The sequence below is a fragment of the Impatiens glandulifera genome, chromosome 2 (genome assembly GCF_907164915.1).
Source record: "Impatiens glandulifera chromosome 2, dImpGla2.1, whole genome shotgun sequence".
Taxonomy (NCBI): Eukaryota; Viridiplantae; Streptophyta; class Magnoliopsida; order Ericales; family Balsaminaceae; genus Impatiens; species Impatiens glandulifera.
In genome coordinates, this window is record NC_061863.1 from 58,599,036 (window position 1) to 58,620,153 (window position 21,118).

Below are 21,118 nucleotides of genomic sequence, written 5' to 3' on the forward strand. Positions count from 1 at the left end.
CTTACTTTGACGGCTATTTTCTTCAATGTTATCAATCGAAGAGTTCAAAGAAAAAATTGTTTTAGGTTGATCTGAATGTTCCACCGTATAAACTTTATAAAAGAAAAGAATGGCAAAATTAATTGGTGATTATCCTTTTCATTAACCGACTTTTATAAATTAATAGTTTTCCGTCAATTTGAATAAATATGAAAAAAATGTTATTCATGGATATACATGGTATATTTATGTCATAGATAAATTTAAGACTTTTCACCAACTTGATACATAAATGTAGTATTTAACCTGAATTTGTTAAATTTGTTTAATTAAGAATTAAGCTAATTAAGGTTAGGTGTTTGGAAAAAAAAAAGAAAAAGAAAAAAAAAACTATAGTGTATTATAGGTCTTATGTTGTCATAAATATCATTGAGTCTGTACGGTATTCATATAAAGAAAGCCTAAACGATCAGAAATCTATGGCTTGGCTAAATCACTAATTAAGTACGAGTCTCCATTTCATAATACATTGTTTCCCTTAGGCTATGTCATTTATCTTGAAAAAAAACATTTCATTGATTCATTATTTTTACTAAGATAGCTATTTTCATTTATGTATTTTAATATAGTTTGTTATAAATTAGAGAGAAAGTGATTGTTGTTGAAAAGAACAAAATTGTCTTCATCATACACAAAAGTGATTTTGGATATGATATAAAATATTGAAAAGCACACATATCACTCAAGTAAGTCCCATTAAAAACCTTCAACTTATTTATTTATGTTATTTTTCTATAGAATAAAAAACATTGGTTATTTATCCGAGTATTCTTTACCTTTTTTACAACTAAAAGTGGGTGAGCAAAGAAAGCAACTTCATACAAGCCATCACAATATCTGGCCTCCATCTATTTTTTCCCACATAAATTTTACTTGATTCGACTTAAGAATCATTTGCTGCAAAGACTTAAAAACTCTGTTTTTAATTTAAGATTATTATTATTATAAAATAATTCATGTTTATTAAAAATAATAAGAATAGTTTAAACAAACGGACAAAACATGGCATAAAAATCCGTTACTCAAAAAGTTATTGAACTCGTAAGTATTCGAGAAAAACGATGAACTCCCGACCGACTCTACCAATTTTTACGGAACGAATCTCAGAAAACGTCTTAATAGTATCATTATAAATGATACGCATCAGACGACTGCGATCATTGAAAATTCGACGATTTCTCTATAATCAGATAGTCCACCAAATAAATAATTGAGATCAAATTCAATTATGTAGGAATTTCATATCAGCCGCATCAATTCGAATTTTCTAACAATTACCAAAGACTCGGGCATCACTCAATGAATCTCAGTAGTATTTCACAAAAGATTTCAGATGCTACCACCCATCGACAATACAAAAGTAAGTAAGTGAGTTGCTTTTATTCAAATAACGAGATCTTTGATAGAATCTTTTACTTTAAAAAATTATATAAAATTTAAGATTATTATATTTTTCTAAATTAACTTCAAAAACAAATAATGCGAAGGTATAATTGACTTTCCTTTTGGTGTTGCTTTTTTTTTTCTTTTTTCATTGACAATGTTACAATGAATTAACTAGAGAGGTCAGATCTATTAGATTGGTTCAATATCTTTTTAACCGGGGTAGATAAATACCGTTGTTAAAGGCCATAACATAACATGTTCAATTTTATTTTATTTTTAAAAAAGTCCCTAAAGTGTAAGGTATTTAACAATAAGAAGAAAATAAATAGAACTGTGAATATAAAAGAAAACTCTGTCTTTATTTCTTTTATTTATTTGAAATAAATAAATCAAACTTAGTAAATATATAAGTTGGGATGGGCTTATATGCGTTTAAAAAAAATGATGGGCTATCTGCTTCTTTTTTTTTTTAAATGATTGGTATTTGATTTAATATTTTTCTCTGGAAAGTACAAACTTATTAGCTAATATATAACATTTTTTTTTTTCAGTAGGAGCGTGTTGGTTTCTTGAATAAAAGTTGTTCAAGGATTTATTTTATTTCTTTTTAAACCTGTTGATATGAAATTATTTTTATCATATTATTTATCTTTTTAAAATTAAATCAAATAATTCATTGATCAAAGTATTATTAGATTATAGCAAAACAAAATAAAAATTCCTTAAAACATCAAACAATTTGAAGCATAAGCAAATATGCGACAAAACTGACGTGGTACTATACTGCCAGACTGGCATGAGGCTCCAATGAAATAGGGACACCGTGGTGCTTATTTGGCATATGGGCACCATCTACATGTCACTTGTTTTTTGCTCAATCCCTTCACGTGACCGACCTGCTTTGCCAATTTCAACTTCTATTTTCATTAAATTATATTCTTTTTACAAATAAATAATATGAATCAAAATTTTATTTGAATTATCAGAAATGACACAATGAATATTTTGTTGGTAAATTTGGGGATATTATTGTTCCCCAATTTCACTGGTTTCTAGACTATTCCAGAGAAAGAAAAAAAACGAATATAATTATGAATGTAGGAATGGTTTTGATTTGTCTCTAGTTCCAATAGATCAACGTACACTCAAATAATAAAAGTTATAGTTAGCTTATTTCGATACACATTTTTCATTTTCTATTTGAATTATAAAAATAGTCGAGTGATTTGTTTGTATAAATTTAACTATTATATTTTGTTCAAGAAAAAATAAGTGACTATTTAAAAAGAAACTTTTAAAAGATCAATCAACTCATATGATATTTATAAATATTTTTACTCCTGTTGATTTATTGTTAAAGTATGACATTCTTTTTGGCGTTGAATCATTTATTAATTTGATTTGTTTGGCTCATGCAAAAGTAAGACCATTTATATTTATTTATTATTGTTAAGGCTGTAATTAAAACACTTACCTGTAAAATAAAAAATGCTATTGAGTGAAAGAATATTTTTTTAATAAAGAGTTATATTTTATTAATTTAAATTATGACGTACATATTGAAAAATTACAAATTCAAAACAACCAAATAATAATCTAAATATTAAATATTATAACAAATTTATACAAATTAAAATTCTAAAGCACACAAATTTGTACAGGTAGCTTACCAAAAACTCAGATTAACGAGAATCATTTTATTGTCCCATGTAATATTTGGAAATTTTTAAACACCAGTTTGTTCGACTTATTTTTTTTTATACCTAACTCAAATTAGATTGACTATGAAGGTAATTATGAAAAAATTACACGAAGGTTGAAATATAAATGAAAAGAGTAGAAAGGATAGGGTGCGAGGAAAAAGGCCAACGAGTGTCGTGGTCACCCGAAAAAGCAAATATTAGCAATTGCAGAGGCAGGTACTGCTGTAGCCTCTTCCTGCCGCCACCTGTGACCTTCCTGTTCTATCAAATCAGCAGTCGACACTTTGCACAACCAAGTCACCGCCTTAAAGAAAATACCTCTCTCCTCTTTTCTTAAAAACAACAACAGTTGATGACTGAGTATAGAAGATAACGAGATGGACATCAGGTTTTCTAGTAAGATGGGTACGAGTCATTTTGTGGAAGAAGAGATGCAAAGATTGCGCCACTTGGTGAAACATATGGGGGACGAGATTGCTTTCATGAACAGGAGGCTATCGGAGTCACATCTTAAGTATGAGGACATGTGCTTCACTTTGCGAAAACTTGTTGTGGATCTTACCATGGAGATAGATCACAAAAACCAGAGGCTAGCGGACATGGAGCTCAAGCTCATTGAGGCCTCTAACGCCGCCGTACGTTTCAAGGACGAGACAAATGCTTTTCGTGAAGAACACATTCAAGGCAAGTCCAACAAATATATTATGTTTGCTTGTGATTTCCAAAATTTTACATACCCTTTTGTGTTTTTATATACCAGAAATGGGGAAGACGGATTTCCTCATGGTTCAGAACGCAAAACTAAAGCGTGAGCTGGAATCGCGACTCCGAGATTTGGAGAGACACGCCAAGTTCCTTGTGGAGAGTCGAGCCAAAGACGAAGACTGCAAAAGGTGTAAAGACAAAGAGAAGTTGGTCATCTCCAATGCTGCCGATCAAGATGTGGATGCCCTGATGAAAAGACTAAATGACTTGGAAGACGTGGAAGCTTTGAATCGAGCTCTCATATACAAAGAGAGGTTGAGCAACGACGAGCTTCAAGATGCTAGAAAAGAAGCCATGATAGTAAGTGATAATTTGATTGCATCCTCCAAGTTCTTAATTTTTAATTTCATATATTGTTGTGAATGAATTTGAAAGGGATTGCACAATCTGCTGAACTCAAGAACAACAATCCAGATAAAGAGGATGGGGGAGATTGATCAGAAACCATTTCAAGCATTCTGGAAAAGGAAATACCCAATTAATCATACAAACGGGGAATGGGAACAAATGTCGGCTGCATTGTGTTCTTTGTGGGAAGAAAACGTCAAGAACCCACATTGGCTTCCATTCAAGAAAGTTCAACTCCATGGAAAAGAAGAGGTAATTTAGTTCATTTGAATGAAATATGAAAGATTAAAACACTAAAATAATTGTTTGGATCAGGAAGTGATAGATGAGGATGAAGAGAAACTGAAGGAACTGAGAAAGGAATGTGGGCAGGAAGTGTACGAGGCTGTAACCAAAGCCTTGTTGGAGCTAAACGATTACAATCCAAGCGGACGATTCACAATTCAAGAGCTCTGGAATGTGAAGGAGGGAAGAAAGGCCACCATGAAAGAAATAGTCCAATATGTTATCAAACAAATGAAGAATCACAAGAGCAAGAAGAGACTCCGTTGAACTTACTCTATTAAGCTGTTTTTGAGTTTTAAATTATTTTGTTGTCTTGTCTTCTGGTTTTATTTTGAGCACTGTAGTTCTTTCTATTTCTTTTGATCACACACTGGTCTATGAACTTGAATGAAGAAAGAACAGTTTCATACAAAATAATTGATTGATCGATCGATCAATATCAACCTAAGTAAACAAAACAGAGCTGCAGTGCGGGGGCTACATTCAGAGATTGCAATGTTAGCAGCCGCTTCAGCAGTCCCACAATTTTCCTACAAATTCAAAACAAGACAATAAAATAAATGAAATGAAAAAGTTTCAAACCCTGAAGTTTTTCCCGGAGAATGTTTGGCCGAACACCCAGTTGGAAGGAACGATGTTCCATGAGGTGGTTGTGCGGCGGTCGCTGGCGGTTAAACGGAAGGATAGAGACTGGCCGACGAGAACGGCGTTTGACTGCCAGTTCTGTCCCCAATTCCTACTCATGGGCATCCAGTTAGTGTTCGACCCTTTAACGCTTGCCCTCACTATGTCCCCTGCTCCGGCCACGTTCGTGATCAAAATCAGATTGAAATAACGGAACCCATTGATGGTAAACCTTATCCCTCCTCGCTTCCGGCATGGAACACTGTAACCGCAAACATCGCACTCAATTATAGTAAACAGCAATAGATAAAATAAGAAACGAGGATTACCGGCGATAAGAGACGGGGACGATTCCGGCGCGGTACTCTGCAAACTTAAGGAAAATGGGCATGGAGAGGTCGAAATGAGGACGAGGCGGATTACACCAGCCACCATTGTCGGACGGTAAATCATAATTTGGAGGGCAGAAGTTTGTTGCGGTGATAAAGATGGAAGGGCTGCCACGGTGACACCATTGCGGATCATTGACACACTTGAGTTCAAAGCATGATCCGCAACTGTATCCATTGTTGAATAGCGCCGTGCTCAATGCGGCCGTGTTTACGCCGTAACCCTGACTGTACAGATTCCCGTACCCACAAGCTCCACCTGATCAACCAGTAAAGTAGATTATTCGATTAATTTACAATAGCAGAGTAATGTACACGAAATGAATCAGATTCCCTAGCAAAAACAAAAACAAAAGAGGCGGGTGGAGTTGTAATGTATGTACCCATTGTCCCCGAGGCATCCCTGCCTCCGTAGAAAGTGGCGTGAGCAGACTGCCAGGGACCGACATTGTAAACGCCGGGGATTCGAGCCTCGACCAAGACCAGAGACCCAATTAACCCAATTAGTAGAGAAAGAAGAAGAATGTAATTATAAATGGAAGCAGCAGCAGCAGCCATTGATGAAAACAATAGAGAAAAGAGATTTGAGGGAGATGTTAAGAGGCGGGACGGGACTGGACTGCTACTTATTGGGTCGGAAAGAAGATTGTGGGGGAGAAGCGAAAAATGAAAAAGATATTTTATTTGAAAAAGGAAAAAAATATAAAAGATATGATGAGAATAAAAACCAAAATTAAAGGAGCCATTTTTAGCTAGGACTTGAAAGAGAATCAAATCCTCATTAAAGGTTTGACAAAATTATTCCTTTGATTTTCTATTTTAAAATATAAGACCAAATTAGTCACTTTTTTTTCTTTTTTCTTTTTTACTACTATTTATTGTTCTAAATATTGATTGAAGTATTTTTTTCTTCATTATTTCAAAATAAATTCAAATTATAATAATTAAAAAGAATTATAAATCAAAATTGACTATAAAAATCCAACATAATAGTTCAAATAAAAAGAATACTGTTTAATCTAAAATTTGATTCACACAGAAAAAAAAACTCCTTAGACCATTAGATCGTGTTAATTTACTTTTAAAAAAATAACAAATTATTAATATGGAAAAGAATATATATATATATATATATATATATATATATATATATAAGTTTTGTAAAATTTGGTGATTCTGTTTGCTTCACTTCCAAGTTGTGCTAGATCTCTTGATGGACTGTTTGAATTCTTTTGAAGTTTGTTTTTTAATTATTTGTGAGTGAAGATTGTTTGGTCGAAATCTGATGCATCATGCAGGCAGGCAGTGAGAACATGATCATAATAGATCATTTACCATTTTCAGATCTTACTTTCTATGCCTCACACTAATATGTCATTATGATCTTACTTTCAAATTAATGAGAGTATAAAATCCCAATAAAATCTATTTTTTTTTATAAAAAAAATAGTGAGGTGTAATTTATGGTAAGATTCTAATTGAGGATAGATATATGCGTAAGAGTTTTATCTTAATTACGGTAAGATTCTAATTGAGGTAAAAGATCAGTTTGTATTTAAAACTTTTTTGGAGCATTAGATGTATCAATTGAATTATGTAAGAAATTATTGGTAAATGTTGGAAAGTAAGTATAGAGGCGACTAGACTTGGGGTTCACACAATGTGACTATATTTCTTTTATATTTGAGTAGATAATTTGGTTAGATTAAAATCTTCGATAATCTCAAACGTCAGTTGCGACGTTCATATGTAATATCAACATATTTTATTAGATATATTATTGCCCTTAAAAAAAATTTTGCACTTATTACTTTTGTTTATATATTTGATTTGTCTTAACTTTGTAATTAATAATTTCAAAAATTAAAAGTTAATAATTTTTTGTATATATGTTTATTCCTTTAATTAATTATCAAATAAAACATATAATATAGGTTGCTGTATGAAATAAATATAAATATTAAGTTGGATGAAAAAAAGAAAAATATATTAGTGAAAAGTGTACATGGAATTAATAGAAAATGATAAATATTAGTCTTTTTTTTTTAAATTGTATTATGATAAATAAAAAATTAAATCTGTATCCAACTAAACAAATATTATAGTCAACTATTAAATCAACATCAATATTAAAATCAAATTATTTGAGAAAGTATTAGTTATTGTGAAAGATCCTAACATGTTTATTCAGAAAAAAAAACAATTTGGCTTCTAGTAATAAGATTGTTTAAACCACATAATTGTTCGATGCTTTGTTTGGTTTGAGTTTTTAAAATAAATCAAATAAAATTAATTTTTTAATTAATTACTTTTTAACAATTATATTATTTATTTTATTAATTAAAATACCAGAATACTCTTTATTTTAAATTATTATTATTTTTTATTTTTTTATATATATAAATACCTTTAAGTCTTTTTATTAAAAAAATAATTATTATTTTTTCAAAATTATGAATAATTATTATTATTTCTTCTAAATTATGAAGAATTATTAACTTAAAATTTAAAAAAATCTCACTCCAAATAAAGCCCTACATATATTGGTTAGAAACCTGTATACCCGATACTATTTGTAACCTTATCCACGGCATACATTAGAAATCTAAATAAAATTTGGTTATTTAATTTTTCATAAATTATTTCATGGTAAGTTTTTTTTTTTACATATTACACATGAAAGAACATTATTTTAACCTATTAGTATAATTTATTTTTTAATTAATATATTAATTACCCTTTCCTAGATTAAAATAAAGGTCACAAAAAATTATTATTATATATTATATACTAATTTAATTATTATTTTATAGTTATATTAATTTAATATTTAATATTTATATATAAATATTGTTTAATACACAAAATTGTCAATATTATATATATTCTAATTATTTTATTTCATTCATATATTTTTCACATATTTATAATTTTTTTGAAACTATTTATGTATATATTAATTAATTAGGTAGATCAAGTAAAAATATTATATATAACAAATAAAAAAGTTCGAAATTCGTGATTTCACTCGTGACGGTAAAAATCGTGCTAGTTTAATAAAATATATATATATATATATATATTAATTTTATAAAAATAATTTGATAAAATTCAATAAAAAAAATGGTGTCTTACATATGGTAAAATTTATCAAAAAATAAAATTAATAAACTAGGTCAATCAGAAGGTAGTATGCATTTTCAATAGCTTGAGTCAATCATTTCCTATAAGAATGACCGAACATGTTTTCCAAATTTATGAAAATTAATAAACTAGATCAACATGGTATTATGCATTTGATAGAGTGATCCAATCATTCTCAAAGGGAACATATTTTTCAATTGTATATAAAAAAATCTACATTAATTTTTTTTTATCTATCATTATTATTCGTAAAATAAATATAATTATAAAATATTTAGTTATACATCAACTACACTATAAAATATTTTGTTGAGAAATATTTTTTTATGAAAAAATCAATTACAATAGCAGTTAAGATGGTTATTTTATATACATTATAAACAAAATTAAAGTAATATAGTTATAAGTTTTGTTATTTAATTAATTATTATATTTTTGCCTTTTTAATTATATTTATTAATATTATTTAATTATTTTAATTATAATATATTAAATAGTTATTTTTATTTGTCTTAATATAAAAATAAAATTATAATATATATTTTAATTTATTAAAATATAAATACATTTTAATTACTTTAAATATTAATAATTAATTATATAAAATATTAATTTAAAAACATATAATAATACTATCATTAGCCATAATTATAATTATAGTACTATAATTTCTTTATATAAATTATTAGTTTCATTTAATTTTATTAATAGATTATACTAATTTAACCAACACAAAAATAAAATAAGAACTATAATTACTATGATATATATATATATATATATATGATATATATATATATATATATATATATATATATATATATATATATATATATATATATATATAGTATCAAAACAAATAGGATAAATTGAAATAAAAATTGAAGAAGTATTCTTCTACTTCTGGACATGTGTGTGAGAGACTGTAAAAAGATGCCCTACTTGATAAAGACTTGCTAGAATCTACTTTAATTAATCTCATTCTTATAGTTATAATTAATTAAATTATCAATCAAAATATAAATCTCCAAATAACCTTATTCAATATATAAGTGATTGAAAAGTTGGTTATTATATATGAGCCTATTTTCATAAAATACAATATTGATAAATTTATAATAAAAAATAATTTGTATTTCAATTGATAATTTATTTATATGAATATTTCATTAATGAGAAAATATATGATTGGTGTTGAAACAGGTCCAAATTAACTTCATATTTCTTTTTACAAAATTTAAATATGAAATAAATAAATAAAAATTAGATAATTAAACCAAATAATCAAAATCAGATTATTTTAAGAAAAAACTACATCAAACAAGTAGTTCATATAGGACTTTGTAGTCCCTACCATTTTCACCGTTTTAGCTACCAGAATTTTTGCTAAAACTTGAAGGAAGGTGATGAAATAATCTAATATTCACAAATATTGTTTTCTTTTCCAATAAGGAATATGTACACATAAATTGCATGTGATTTTGTGAAAGAGAAGGATAACATATATAAACCCAATTAAAGAACACAATAATGGATATATATTGACAATATATCTGCATGGGCCCAATTATATTAACTGCTAGTTTTTTTTTTTAATTTTATTAAGCATAAACATAATAATCACATTTTTTTTCCAATTAATACCAAAGATTTCCTGCATTATTAAAATGATTCCATCATTGCAAATGATATGATGTATAGAGTACTAATTAATATAAATACATAGCTTATAGTTCATACTTTTGAACATTATTTTATCAAGCACAAATAATTTGGACAATTAAATTTGGTGTCATGTAAGATATATATATATATATATATATATTATCCATCTTACAAAATATAGTCCCTAAAGGATGAAAATTGTATTAAAGATTGTTTTGAACGGATAAGAAACCTAGATAATACTTCTTCAGTTCAAATAGAGGAATTAGAGAAAGAAAAAATTAAGAGTAGGTAGTGAAAATTAAACCTAACAATGAGTTTGTACAAGGCAAAGGTTGTGAGCCTTAATTCCTAAAGATGCTATTAGCTCATTGCCATTAATAAGAATGTATACGATTTGAGCAGAGTACCTTACTTACTACTGATATGATATCGATCAAACTCTAATCGATTTGTATTATATATGCTCGAACTCGGCTCGTTGACAACTCGAGTTACTTAGTCTCAAACTTGAAAAACTCGAAAATTTAATTTTATTAATTAAAAATACATATTTTACTCGAGATCGATTTGTGTTTTTTTGCTTGTAATGCGAAGAATCGAATATATATGTGTAAGATCTTTGCACTTTTATTTATAAGAGTAAAAAGAGAGAGGAGAAATGTTTTAGTATGAAGAATGTCTGAGAGATTATAAGGTTTTTATTCTATATAATATAATATAATATAAAAGATATAATATATATAGATACAACGTTTAACAAGTTAATTCCTCGAAATAGAAATATAAAACTCGAACTCGATTACAAAATTGAACTACTCAAACTTGATTAAAAAATTGAGCTCGATTAAATCGAGTTCAGAGTCAATATTTGACCGAGATATTCATAAGCTGAGTGAATCATTTATCCCCTAATCATCAATAGAATTTGGAGAGCCATGAGCTTTGAGAGCAGAATGTTAATGCATAACAGCACAAGGGACATGGATTTACAGTTTTGAGTTCTTTTTGCTAATTGTTGTTAACTAATTTGTTTGATTTTACTTTTAGAATTTTTTCTTTATTAAATCACTATTCACAACAAACATTGGCATTACTTGTTATGAATTTTTGTTGTTGTTGTTGTTTATTTCCCACATAAATATCGTGTTTTTGCACACTGTTTTTCACACAAATATTGGATGAATGAGAATTTAGCATGTATATATATATTTTTTTTGTTAGACATCAACATTGGTGAAGAAGTAAATGATTGCACAAAAAGTATTAACCTCAATCTACCAAGCATGAGATTTTAGACAAAGAAAATAAATTTTAATAAATCAATTGAGAAAGAAACTTGGAATGAATTGTCATGATATTTTTTGTATATTAGACTTCAGCCCACCTCACCCGAGAACATACACATCTGACTCCAACTATTAGAGTGTCTTTGAATTATTATTTTTATTTAACTTGTTTTATATTATGTTATATTGATAACATATAATAATTTTTATATTTTAATTAATAAAATATAATCTCTAGAATCATTTTGTTTTTACTGAATTTCCAAAGTTACAAAGAAAATGAATGCTGTTGCATTGTGAATTGCTAAATTAAATGCATTGAATTCTAACGGCAAATTGCAATTTAAGACTTGATTTATTCGTTTGCATTTAATGCCATTATGAAATTTATTCTCAAAAATAAATTTATTGATATTTTTAAGGAGTTTCATAAAAAATAAGCTTCTATAATTGATCAAATTTAAGCAATTCCAAAAACACATAATTTGACAATACCTCTTCAACAATTCCAAAATAACTTCTTCGACTTTCTTTCCATTAATTTTTTTATTTTTATTTTACTTTATATTGAAAAGTGAACTGAGTCATTAGAGGATGGCAAGATCTTATATATTGAATGAACTTAGAATATGGACTGGATCAAATATGAATTTCTGACGGGTTGGGCCACTAAAGGGCAAATCCTGTAGGCCGTTTAGCATTTTCCTGTTTCTTTGGTGATGACAATTGACAAAGGATTTTATAGTAAATAGAACACGTACGTGCTATTTATAGTAACCTTTTTTTTATTTATTTATTATAGTTATAAATAAAAATAAAGGGTATTAATTAGCAAGTGATGAGGAGGGGGGGTATATTTTGAAAAAAAGAGTAAAAAGAAAGGGCATGATTTGAGTTTGGTTATGAGGAGTCGCTTTCTGGTTAGTCTTGAGAGGGTCGAGATGCCCCCATTGTGTGAACAATTTACCGGTAATTTGTCAGATTCAGTACGATTAGAGTCCCACCACCACCACCACCGTCAAAGGAATATGATAAGTCTTGAGAGACCTTTAATTATTCATTCATTTATTTATTTATTTATTTATTGATGTGTTCTTCAATGCCCTACAACTTTATTCCTTGAAAAACGAACCATGGTATAATTGAGAGGGTTTGGTTTGGTTTGGTTTGCTTGGAGAGAAAGGATATTCACAACTAATTAATTAATTAATTAAGATTCTCATTCCTTTTAAGTTTTATGATTATCATTAATTAACCTAGCTAGCTAATTAGCTTACATACAGCTTGGAGAGAGTTTAAGGTAAATATTGTTGTATACATCATTATAATATCAACATTACACAGAATAATCATTTGGAATTAATAAATATATATATATAAATATGAACAGTCTAGGTAATAAAGGTGTGAATGGAATTCATTGATACCTTGGTAGATGTCGATCTCTTTCAATAATAGTTGTCACCCTCACTTGGGAGATTCATGATCAGTAACCCAGTTTCACTTTGTCAGAACTCTCTTCGTGCCTCTCTGATCACTTTTTTATCTCTTTCTCTCTCTCTCATGAAGTCTTGTTTGATCGATGTTGGATTTATATGATAGTATGAATGTCCAAGTTGTTATTTATTTCAAAAACTAAGGACTCTTTTTTAACGAAAAAACATCAACAAAAAAAAAAGAAAAAGAAAAAAAAGATTAGTAGACCAAGATGTCACGAGTTTGATTACATTTAGAAGCGTTTTGAATGAAAGTATGAACCATAATTGTGGGTTCTCCTTAATTAAAAAACAATTAATAAGTCCTAATAACTTCTAGAGATTTCTCGCCAAGGAGCACGACAAACTGATCTTGACTTTAGCCACATCATGTGAAGATGGATCTTGAGATGAGATATTAATTTCAAAAAACTTTTGTCCTATCGAGTCTCGAGCCATATAATCCATGAACACTCACTGCAAACTAATACAATATAATGGTATAACATATGTCGCTAATGATTGATTTTAATGAATATACATATAATACATTATATTTATACATACCATTAATTAAACTTATCGAGTACATATATACTGGATTGGTTATTCGTATAATTCAAATTAAACAAAGACTTGGTGTTCTAGAAGTAAAACATTCATGATATCTGGTTAGAAAACTCATTTTCCTCTCTAGAAGCACAGGTCGGGTCTATGCCAATATGCCGGCAAATGAGGCCATGACCAGCCCTAAGAAGAGCAATTTTTAACACTGTCTTTAGTTTATAATTTTAAATGATTAACAATAGTAGTTTTTCATAACCATAAAATTGAGTTTTCTGGCACATTGTGAGAATAGTTAGTTAGTTAATAAGAATCTTTTTGTAGATTATTTTTTTTTTTAAAAAAACTTGTCTTCATTCTTTTTGACCGATGCATTATTGTTACCTTATTTTTGTCTAAAATTCAATGATTACTACCGTTGTTGTCATTTTGCGTGGTTTTGAGTGGGATTTTGGCGTTTCTGTATATATATTATACAATTTATATATAAAGATATTTTTCAGTTACTGAGTAGCTAGTCCAAAAGAAACAACGAATAAGTACGATCCTATTTTTATGATTTTTTCATAATGACAATATCATTGTACCCACATATAGGGCGTATATAGGTCGATTAGTAATGCCCTATTGTATGATGATATGTTTAGAGAGAGAGAAGAGAGAGAGAATGAACCCATCAATGGCTGCACAAGTTCTGATGCATTATCATGCTTTTGTGTCGAGCAATCGCATTAATTGATTTCTTGCAGATTGACGGTCAGAAAAGAAGAGAAAGGAAAACAAACATATGGGCCTCTCTTGTACTTCATTTCATTCTCATTTTCATTCTTTTTATTTTATTTTATTATACCTCTCAAATTTATTATACCTAGCTAGCTAGTAAATTAAATCATAGTAAATGTAAAAATAAATAAACACAACATTGCAGTACTTTTGACGGTCTTTCAAATATGTCATCTCATAAAATGAAAATTAAAAAATAAGGATGTGAAGTCACAAAAATATACAAGAACTACAATCTTCCCGAAACAAAAAAAAACTTGCATTGACCACTTTCTTCCAAAGTTCTGAATTCTTTTTCTTATATTTAATATTTATACTTTATGTCCCATATATGTTATTGTATCAAATTTCTATTAATCCAACACAATTTTCATGAAGCTATATGCTAATTAATAACATTTGAAGTAATTGAATATATTGTATTCGATCATCAACCTTCAATGTGGGAAGGCCAGCAATTCGAGACGTCGAGTAAGGATAGGTCGACACGGTGCATCTATGATTTTTTTTCTTAAGTAAACACAATTTGTATTATCATGAATAATTCATTATTCCAAGCTAAGAGGTACACTACAATGAAGCAAAAAAAACCCTAAAATGTACAATAGATAACATACAAACTTGCTCAAATTCGAGATTCTGGAATGAGCATAGGGCAGCATGAAGTTGGACCTTACTCATTATATTGCAATGACAAATGAAGGACAGGTCTTCTAATAAAGCACTAACAGTTTTAAAATTCAAGTCCTTGAAATGTATCCTAGCTAGTGGAGCTTATATAGATGCATGTGTAAGCTTTCTAGCTAGATTGAGACACAGGATCATTTTTCTTTTCATGATCTAAGCAAACAAAATAAAAGTAAAAAAAATTCTTAAATCTCCCATCTGCATTAATCCTTAAGAGATAACAAATGTATATAGTTTCTATTACACTGTGCGCATGTCCATTAAACAAACACAAACATTTAAATAATCATGTCTTCAAAGATGTGAATATATAAACCACACACACACATGCATATTATGTAAGTAATTAAACAAAGGAATTGAATGATGGAATATTGTAGAGAGAGAAAGAAGATCTTGTCACAGTAGATGTCTAGTAGGTGTAGAAGAAGAAGTGTCAAAACCAGAGAGATGATCGATCCATGCAGACGATGCAATAATATTAGTATGATTACCACCGCCGGCCCAATACTGATGATCATGATTCCCAATATTTTCATGATCATTTATACTTGCCAACAAATTTCTTGATAAATTTACCCCCATACTTCCTAATTCCACTTTCATTAATGGATGATGATCAACAACGTCGGTTTCAGATGGGTTATAAGTAGTAGTGGATATTGAAAGTGGATTCGGATCTAAACCTGCCAAGAACGGAAACTGATGATGAGCCCCCCTCCACTGTTGTTGTTCATCGAATGATCTGTTCCCTAATATAAGCCCTAGCGCACCTGATCCCATACCACCAAGTCCTGCAGCCGCCTGACCATAAATATCGGCCTGGCTATATTCACTTAACGGAGGTAAATTAGGTAGAATCGGCAAGTGGGCGGTTGGATGAGTTTGGCAAAGGAAATTCTCGAAAATAGAATTACCCGACCCACATGAGATAGGTTTAGAATTAATAGGAGAGTTTGCTAACTTTACTGGAGATTTTGATGATCCCCTTTTCCTCTTACTGATCTTCTTGTTGCGGCGGCAACCGCCTCCAACGGGCACGTTTCTCAAGGCGCCGCCACGTGTCCAATAGCGACGACAAGTCTTGCAGAAGTGTCTGGGCTGAGTGAGACTATAGTTGTTAAAGTAACAAAACTTAGTGTTGGTTGATTCACACCTTGGACACTTCAAAGCAGCCTCCGGCGGTGGTAGTTTGGCTAGACGAGCCTGCACCACCATGGATCCAGGTGGTCTCCCCTGGGCCGATCCATGGTCTTGTACGATGGAAGGGATGAGTTGTTGCTGGCTTACTTCATCGGAGCTACCACCACCACCTTCTTGTTGCTGTTGATAAAAAACAATATCATTAATTAGGTATATGTGTTGAATATGCGAAAAAGAGTTGAATCTTAGGAATTAAGACAATGAAATGAAAGAAACCCTAGGTAGCACCTGAGACCATTGAGGAGGAGGAGGATCAAGATAGACATGATGATGAGGAGGAAGAGGAGATGATTGGAAGTCCATGGATGGCTGCCTTTGATGATGTTTAATTCCACGTTCTCTTTTTGTAAAAGTTGGTTTTGATTATGGTGGAGAATAATAATATCAAAGGATGGATATAGATAGCTCGTTGGCAGAGAGAAGAAAATTATGAGAGTGGGAAAGATAAAGGAGAGGTTCTCCTTTATTCTATTTTATTTTTCTTCTTGATTACTCACTTTTCTCTTTTCCCTTTAATTAATAATAATAATAATAATAAATCATATCCCTTTCATTATTAAAAAAAGAAGAGAGATTAATGGATTCTATTAATTATTTATCCTACCTGTAAAAGCTAGCAATATTTATTCAGTATCCTTATGTTAAATTAATGTGTAGTAATCTAAATAAAGAAAACAAAAAAGTTATACAACCATGTGTTTTTGTAATTTGAGGTAGACAAGGGCAATGTAATGGATGAAACAATTGATGATATTTATATAGTGGACCTCGAGCCAAATGTGTGGATCATGAAGAAACGTCATATATATATATATATATTCCGATTGTAGAAATTTTGAGAACAGATGGTCGGCGAATAAAAATAAATTTTGCGTTATATAGTATGTTTTTGGTTTGGCGATTGACTACTCATTGATTTGTTGTGACGAGTTCATTGACTTTTGGGATAACCTTATTTTTAATACAACACTTATAATTTGAAAATTCTAGAAATGGTTACAAAAATAGTTCCATTTATAAAAATTGTATATTGAAGTTGAAAGAACATTCAATTTATTTATTTGTTCTTTATAGAAAAGTGAAAAGTTTCAAAAAAGAATTTATGAAGTGAGGTAATAATTAAATTAGTATCCTATTTATTTATTAATTAAATTATTTGAAATATCAATTGAAATGGTTTTTCCAGAAAATTAAAGAGTGAGAAATGGGCTATTCTATGTCAAGAACATGCTCAAACAAAAGAAGGAAGTTGTTCCCTAATTGAGTTTGTAGATGGTGAGTAAATTTGTCTTTACCTTCTATATGTACTTCTATGATTGGTCTTTTGGTTATTTTTGTTTATGGACTCAACTGATTGGATTTAAAAAAATAAAAAATAATTTTCTTCTTGATTGTCAAATACTATTTTCTAGTTTAAATTCAACAATTTAATGCTATGTATAGAAGTTAATTCATAAATCTCGCTTATTGCAAAATTGTTGACAAGTATGGAAAAGATTGATTATGATGTTCACCAAAAGATCTAACGATTCAATGGGAATTAACTATGGAAGGAATTTTATTGTTAGTCCAAGTTTGTGGTCGGAGAGATATCATCTATTAGATTTTGGAAAGGCATCTATTTCGACAAATTTAGTCTAGTTCATGAATTTTCGAACATTCATGTAACTATTTTTATTTGTAAGAACGTTATGGTGGTGAATGTTTGATCTTATAATGAGAGTTTTTATTCTTAGATGTGGCAGAATGTTTTTTTTTATGTTGAGAATTGTAACATTATATATTTATGTCGTTGTCGGAAGACAAATTGATCGATATGCGGGCTAGAGACATTGTTGAATAAAGATCAAAATTATTATAATGTTCGTTAGATTATATTATTCAGTATTTTCGAACTCATTGAATATTAAATATTAATTGTATAGTAGATAACGGGAGTCCCAACCAATTTTTTTTTTTGGGTTGAATATGGATAAATTTTAAAGGATGATAAATGTATGTAAAGAGCTGTGTTATGACAAACAAATAGTGTATGTTTTGTAACGACGGAGAAATAAGTAATAATCTTTTTGAACAATAATTACATAAAACAAAATTTAAGAATAATTAACAAAAGTATTAGACTTAATATAAGAAGAAACAAGTGAAAATAAGATAAATCTAACTAAAAAAAACATAAATTTTGAAAAGAAATTCATCATATAAAAAACTACTACCAAGGCCTGAGATTCTCAATAACGAATCGATAAATATCAAGTCCCAATTCTACCCTCATTTAATTAATGTTACATATATTGAGTTAAACACCAGATGTACGTATGGTTGGCCAGGCTTTCTATTACTAAATGTTATTGTTGTTCATCTCGACCGATTCATACCATAAATCAGCGTTAAACTTATAAATCAAATTTTTTTATATTTATTTTAAGAGAAATATACATTTAGACGAGGCTTCCTAATCCTATCACCCATTCCGTGATAGTGGCAACTCATCATTTAGTAACTAAATAGAGTGATAAATTAACCTATAATAATTTTAGAGTGGAAATAAAGAAGAAATTGTTAAAAATGTAAAAAGGGAGATAAAAAGTAAATTGTAAGGGGTTTGGTGGAGAGGGAATCTAATTCCCCTATCATGTCAATCCCTTTTAGCAGAATGTCTTTAGCTTATTTTCATGCAAAAAGCTTCCTCTTCTTCCATCTCCTCCTCATCCTCTTGTTTTAATTAGGTCCATTCTTCAAAAGCAAAACATTCCGTATATTTTCTTTGCAGCTTTCTCTTATCAATTTCCATCCTCACCATTCAAACTTGTAATATAATATCAAATAATTAATTAATTAATTAAGCTCCAAATATATTATAAGTTAATTAATTATAAGGAAGATAGAATGTGGGATCTGTAAAGAAAATGATATTAATTATATATTATTAACAAGGTGACAAATCATGTTCTAATCGCTATCACGTGATTATATCAAGTGACCAAGCTTTTTATGCAGATTCCAAACTGATTTATATATACTATATATATATATTATTACTGTTAGAAAACCTCCTAGCTAGATAGAATTGATCCAATAATATTTGTAGTACGTATAGTAGTAGTAATTGCACATCTCATAATCATCATCATCATCATCTTTCTGGTCTAAAAGCTAGCTAGCACTCATTTATTTTTAATATCATATATCTATTTCATAACAAACCAATTAAAAGATCTCACCCCACTCATGAGACAAACTTTCTCTTCAAAAGATTCCTTCTATTAGGGTTCCATTTCCAATGTAAGATTTAATGTAGACTCAATTAAGCCCCTCCAATTTTTTTATTTTTTTCCTTGAAAGTGATATATATAATAAAATATCACAAAAAAATTATATATATATATGGTAATAACAAAAAAAAGCAACAAAATAATAAAAATTTAAAAGTCCAACCACGTACTAAAACAAAAGATTTTTATACGAACAAATTTCATTAATGAGTCGAAAACTCACGAGACAATTTACATATATATATACCTAAGAGCATCAGAAATACTAGTAAAGAAATTCTCGTATATATTCCAATAAATATTTTGTTCCAATCCCTTTGAATTCTATCACATAAGTGCTTAGGATTCCACTTTTCTCTTGATTATTCTATGACATCCTCCAATTGTAGTATTAGAAAGATTTCAACATTCATATATGTTAATCTTCATTCACAGTCACTTCTTTTTATCACACACCCCTTCCATAAATTTAAGATAGAATCCGATACCACTTTTATTAAGGGAAAAAATTGAAATTAATTTTGAAAAATTAAAATTAAGTACATTAATGTTTTCAAGTAACTAATTTGGCTAAGTAACAATAATGTTTTATAAAAAGTAAATTTCATAAGTTTAATTTTCACTTAAAATGTTTTAAGTTAAGTTGCAGAAAATAAAAACCCGATAAACATTGATAAAGTATAATTAAAAATTTTGATATTTGTTGCTTCCGGAACTTTCAGTGTGAAATTCAAGCAGCTCAATTGATAAAGTTGGCTGAAATTTAAATAGTTTGATTATATATATATGCTCTCGATGAAGAACAACTTTTATTCAACTGGTAACCACTCACGATGGCTCTATAGAAACCCTAAAATCTACCTCTTCTGCAAACGGCGGCTGTCGCGAGGTTGAAGACGACAACGCGTCTTGCGTTTGTCTAATTTTGTGCATTATTTATTTTCGTGTTTAATCATGACCCTGAATTCTTGTATGGAACAAGTTTATCCCCTGTCTTCAGGTGAAGACAAATAGACCCAAAATATTTATTCCGTGATAAATTGGTCCCTCAACTTATTCGGAAATCATTTTTGACTCAAAATTACGAATTTGAATCCATTTAACCTACAATGGATCCGGAATTAGAGTTGGAGAGTTTAAGAAAATAAATGGAAAATTATGAATAAAATGAGTACTTAATCAGTAAGTTTTATTATTTTTAGAATTAAATAAATAAATAGTGAATTAAATTGAAAATAAAAGTTAGAAAATTATTTCACATTTTTACCGTAGATAAATTTGTATATATATATATATATATATATATATATATATATATATATATATATATATATATATATATATATATATATATATATATATATATTTTTTTTTTTTTTTTTGGGGTGTGCTGAAGCACGTCTTAACCCTAATATAGATTCTTTTATGATTTCACCCTTGCCTTTTTCCAACATGTATGTATCACTCGATCATAATGTGTGGAGAAATGTTTTC

General features: G+C 29.1%; 3 protein-coding genes across 3 annotated transcripts; 1 reads left to right on the forward strand and 2 right to left on the reverse strand.

The window, feature by feature from the left end:
* The first annotated feature begins 3,501 nt into the window (after positions 1-3,501).
* Positions 3,502-4,804, forward strand: LOC124927844 (factor of DNA methylation 2-like). The gene is made up of 4 exons (XM_047468327.1): positions 3,502-3,812; positions 3,889-4,193; positions 4,269-4,493; positions 4,557-4,804. Exons 1-4 carry the CDS (start codon positions 3,506-3,508, stop codon positions 4,791-4,793), a joined length of 1,074 nt encoding a protein of 357 aa, XP_047324283.1. The 5' UTR covers positions 3,502-3,505; the 3' UTR covers positions 4,794-4,804.
* A 95-nt stretch (positions 4,805-4,899) lies between these two features.
* Positions 4,900-6,137, reverse strand: LOC124925460 (expansin-A6-like). Its single transcript, XM_047465465.1, has 3 exons — positions 5,923-6,137; positions 5,480-5,798; positions 4,900-5,412 (listed from the first exon to the last, which is right to left on the reverse strand). Exons 1-3 carry the CDS (start codon positions 6,095-6,097, stop codon positions 5,103-5,105), a joined length of 804 nt encoding a protein of 267 aa, XP_047321421.1. The 5' UTR covers positions 6,098-6,137; the 3' UTR covers positions 4,900-5,102.
* A 9,219-nt stretch (positions 6,138-15,356) lies between these two features.
* On the reverse strand, positions 15,357-16,795 carry LOC124927007 (dof zinc finger protein DOF3.6-like). The gene is made up of 2 exons (XM_047467342.1): positions 16,578-16,795; positions 15,357-16,469 (listed from the first exon to the last, which is right to left on the reverse strand). The coding sequence occupies exons 1-2, from the start codon at positions 16,650-16,652 to the stop codon at positions 15,546-15,548; spliced, it is 999 nt and encodes a 332-aa protein (XP_047323298.1). The 5' UTR covers positions 16,653-16,795; the 3' UTR covers positions 15,357-15,545.
* Between the last annotated feature and the right edge of the window lie 4,323 nt (positions 16,796-21,118).

What these genes read in the sequence shown, in the direction of transcription:
- LOC124925460 (XM_047465465.1), bottom strand. Translation starts at nt 6,097, where the DNA reads ATGGCTGCTGCTGCTGCTTCCATTTATAATTACATTCTTCTTCTTTCT. An exon ending in GGATGCCTCGGGGACAATGG is followed by an intron (nt 5,799 to 5,922) that starts GTACATACATTA and finishes CTGGTTGATCAG; the next exon opens with GTGGAGCTTGTGGGTACGGG. An exon ending in GTCCCCGTCTCTTATCGCCG is followed by an intron (nt 5,413 to 5,479) that starts GTAATCCTCGTT and finishes TTGCGGTTACAG; the next exon opens with TGTTCCATGCCGGAAGCGAG.
- LOC124927007 (XM_047467342.1), bottom strand. Translation starts at nt 16,652, where the DNA reads ATGGACTTCCAATCATCTCCTCTTCCTCCTCATCATCATGTCTATCTT. An exon ending in CTCCTCCTCAATGGTCTCAG is followed by an intron (nt 16,470 to 16,577) that starts GTGCTACCTAGG and finishes TTTTATCAACAG; the next exon opens with CAACAAGAAGGTGGTGGTGG.
- LOC124927844 (XM_047468327.1), top strand. Translation starts at nt 3,506, where the DNA reads ATGGACATCAGGTTTTCTAGTAAGATGGGTACGAGTCATTTTGTGGAA. An exon ending in TCGTGAAGAACACATTCAAG is followed by an intron (nt 3,813 to 3,888) that starts GCAAGTCCAACA and finishes TTTATATACCAG; the next exon opens with AAATGGGGAAGACGGATTTC. An exon ending in AACTCCATGGAAAAGAAGAG is followed by an intron (nt 4,494 to 4,556) that starts GTAATTTAGTTC and finishes TGTTTGGATCAG; the next exon opens with GAAGTGATAGATGAGGATGA.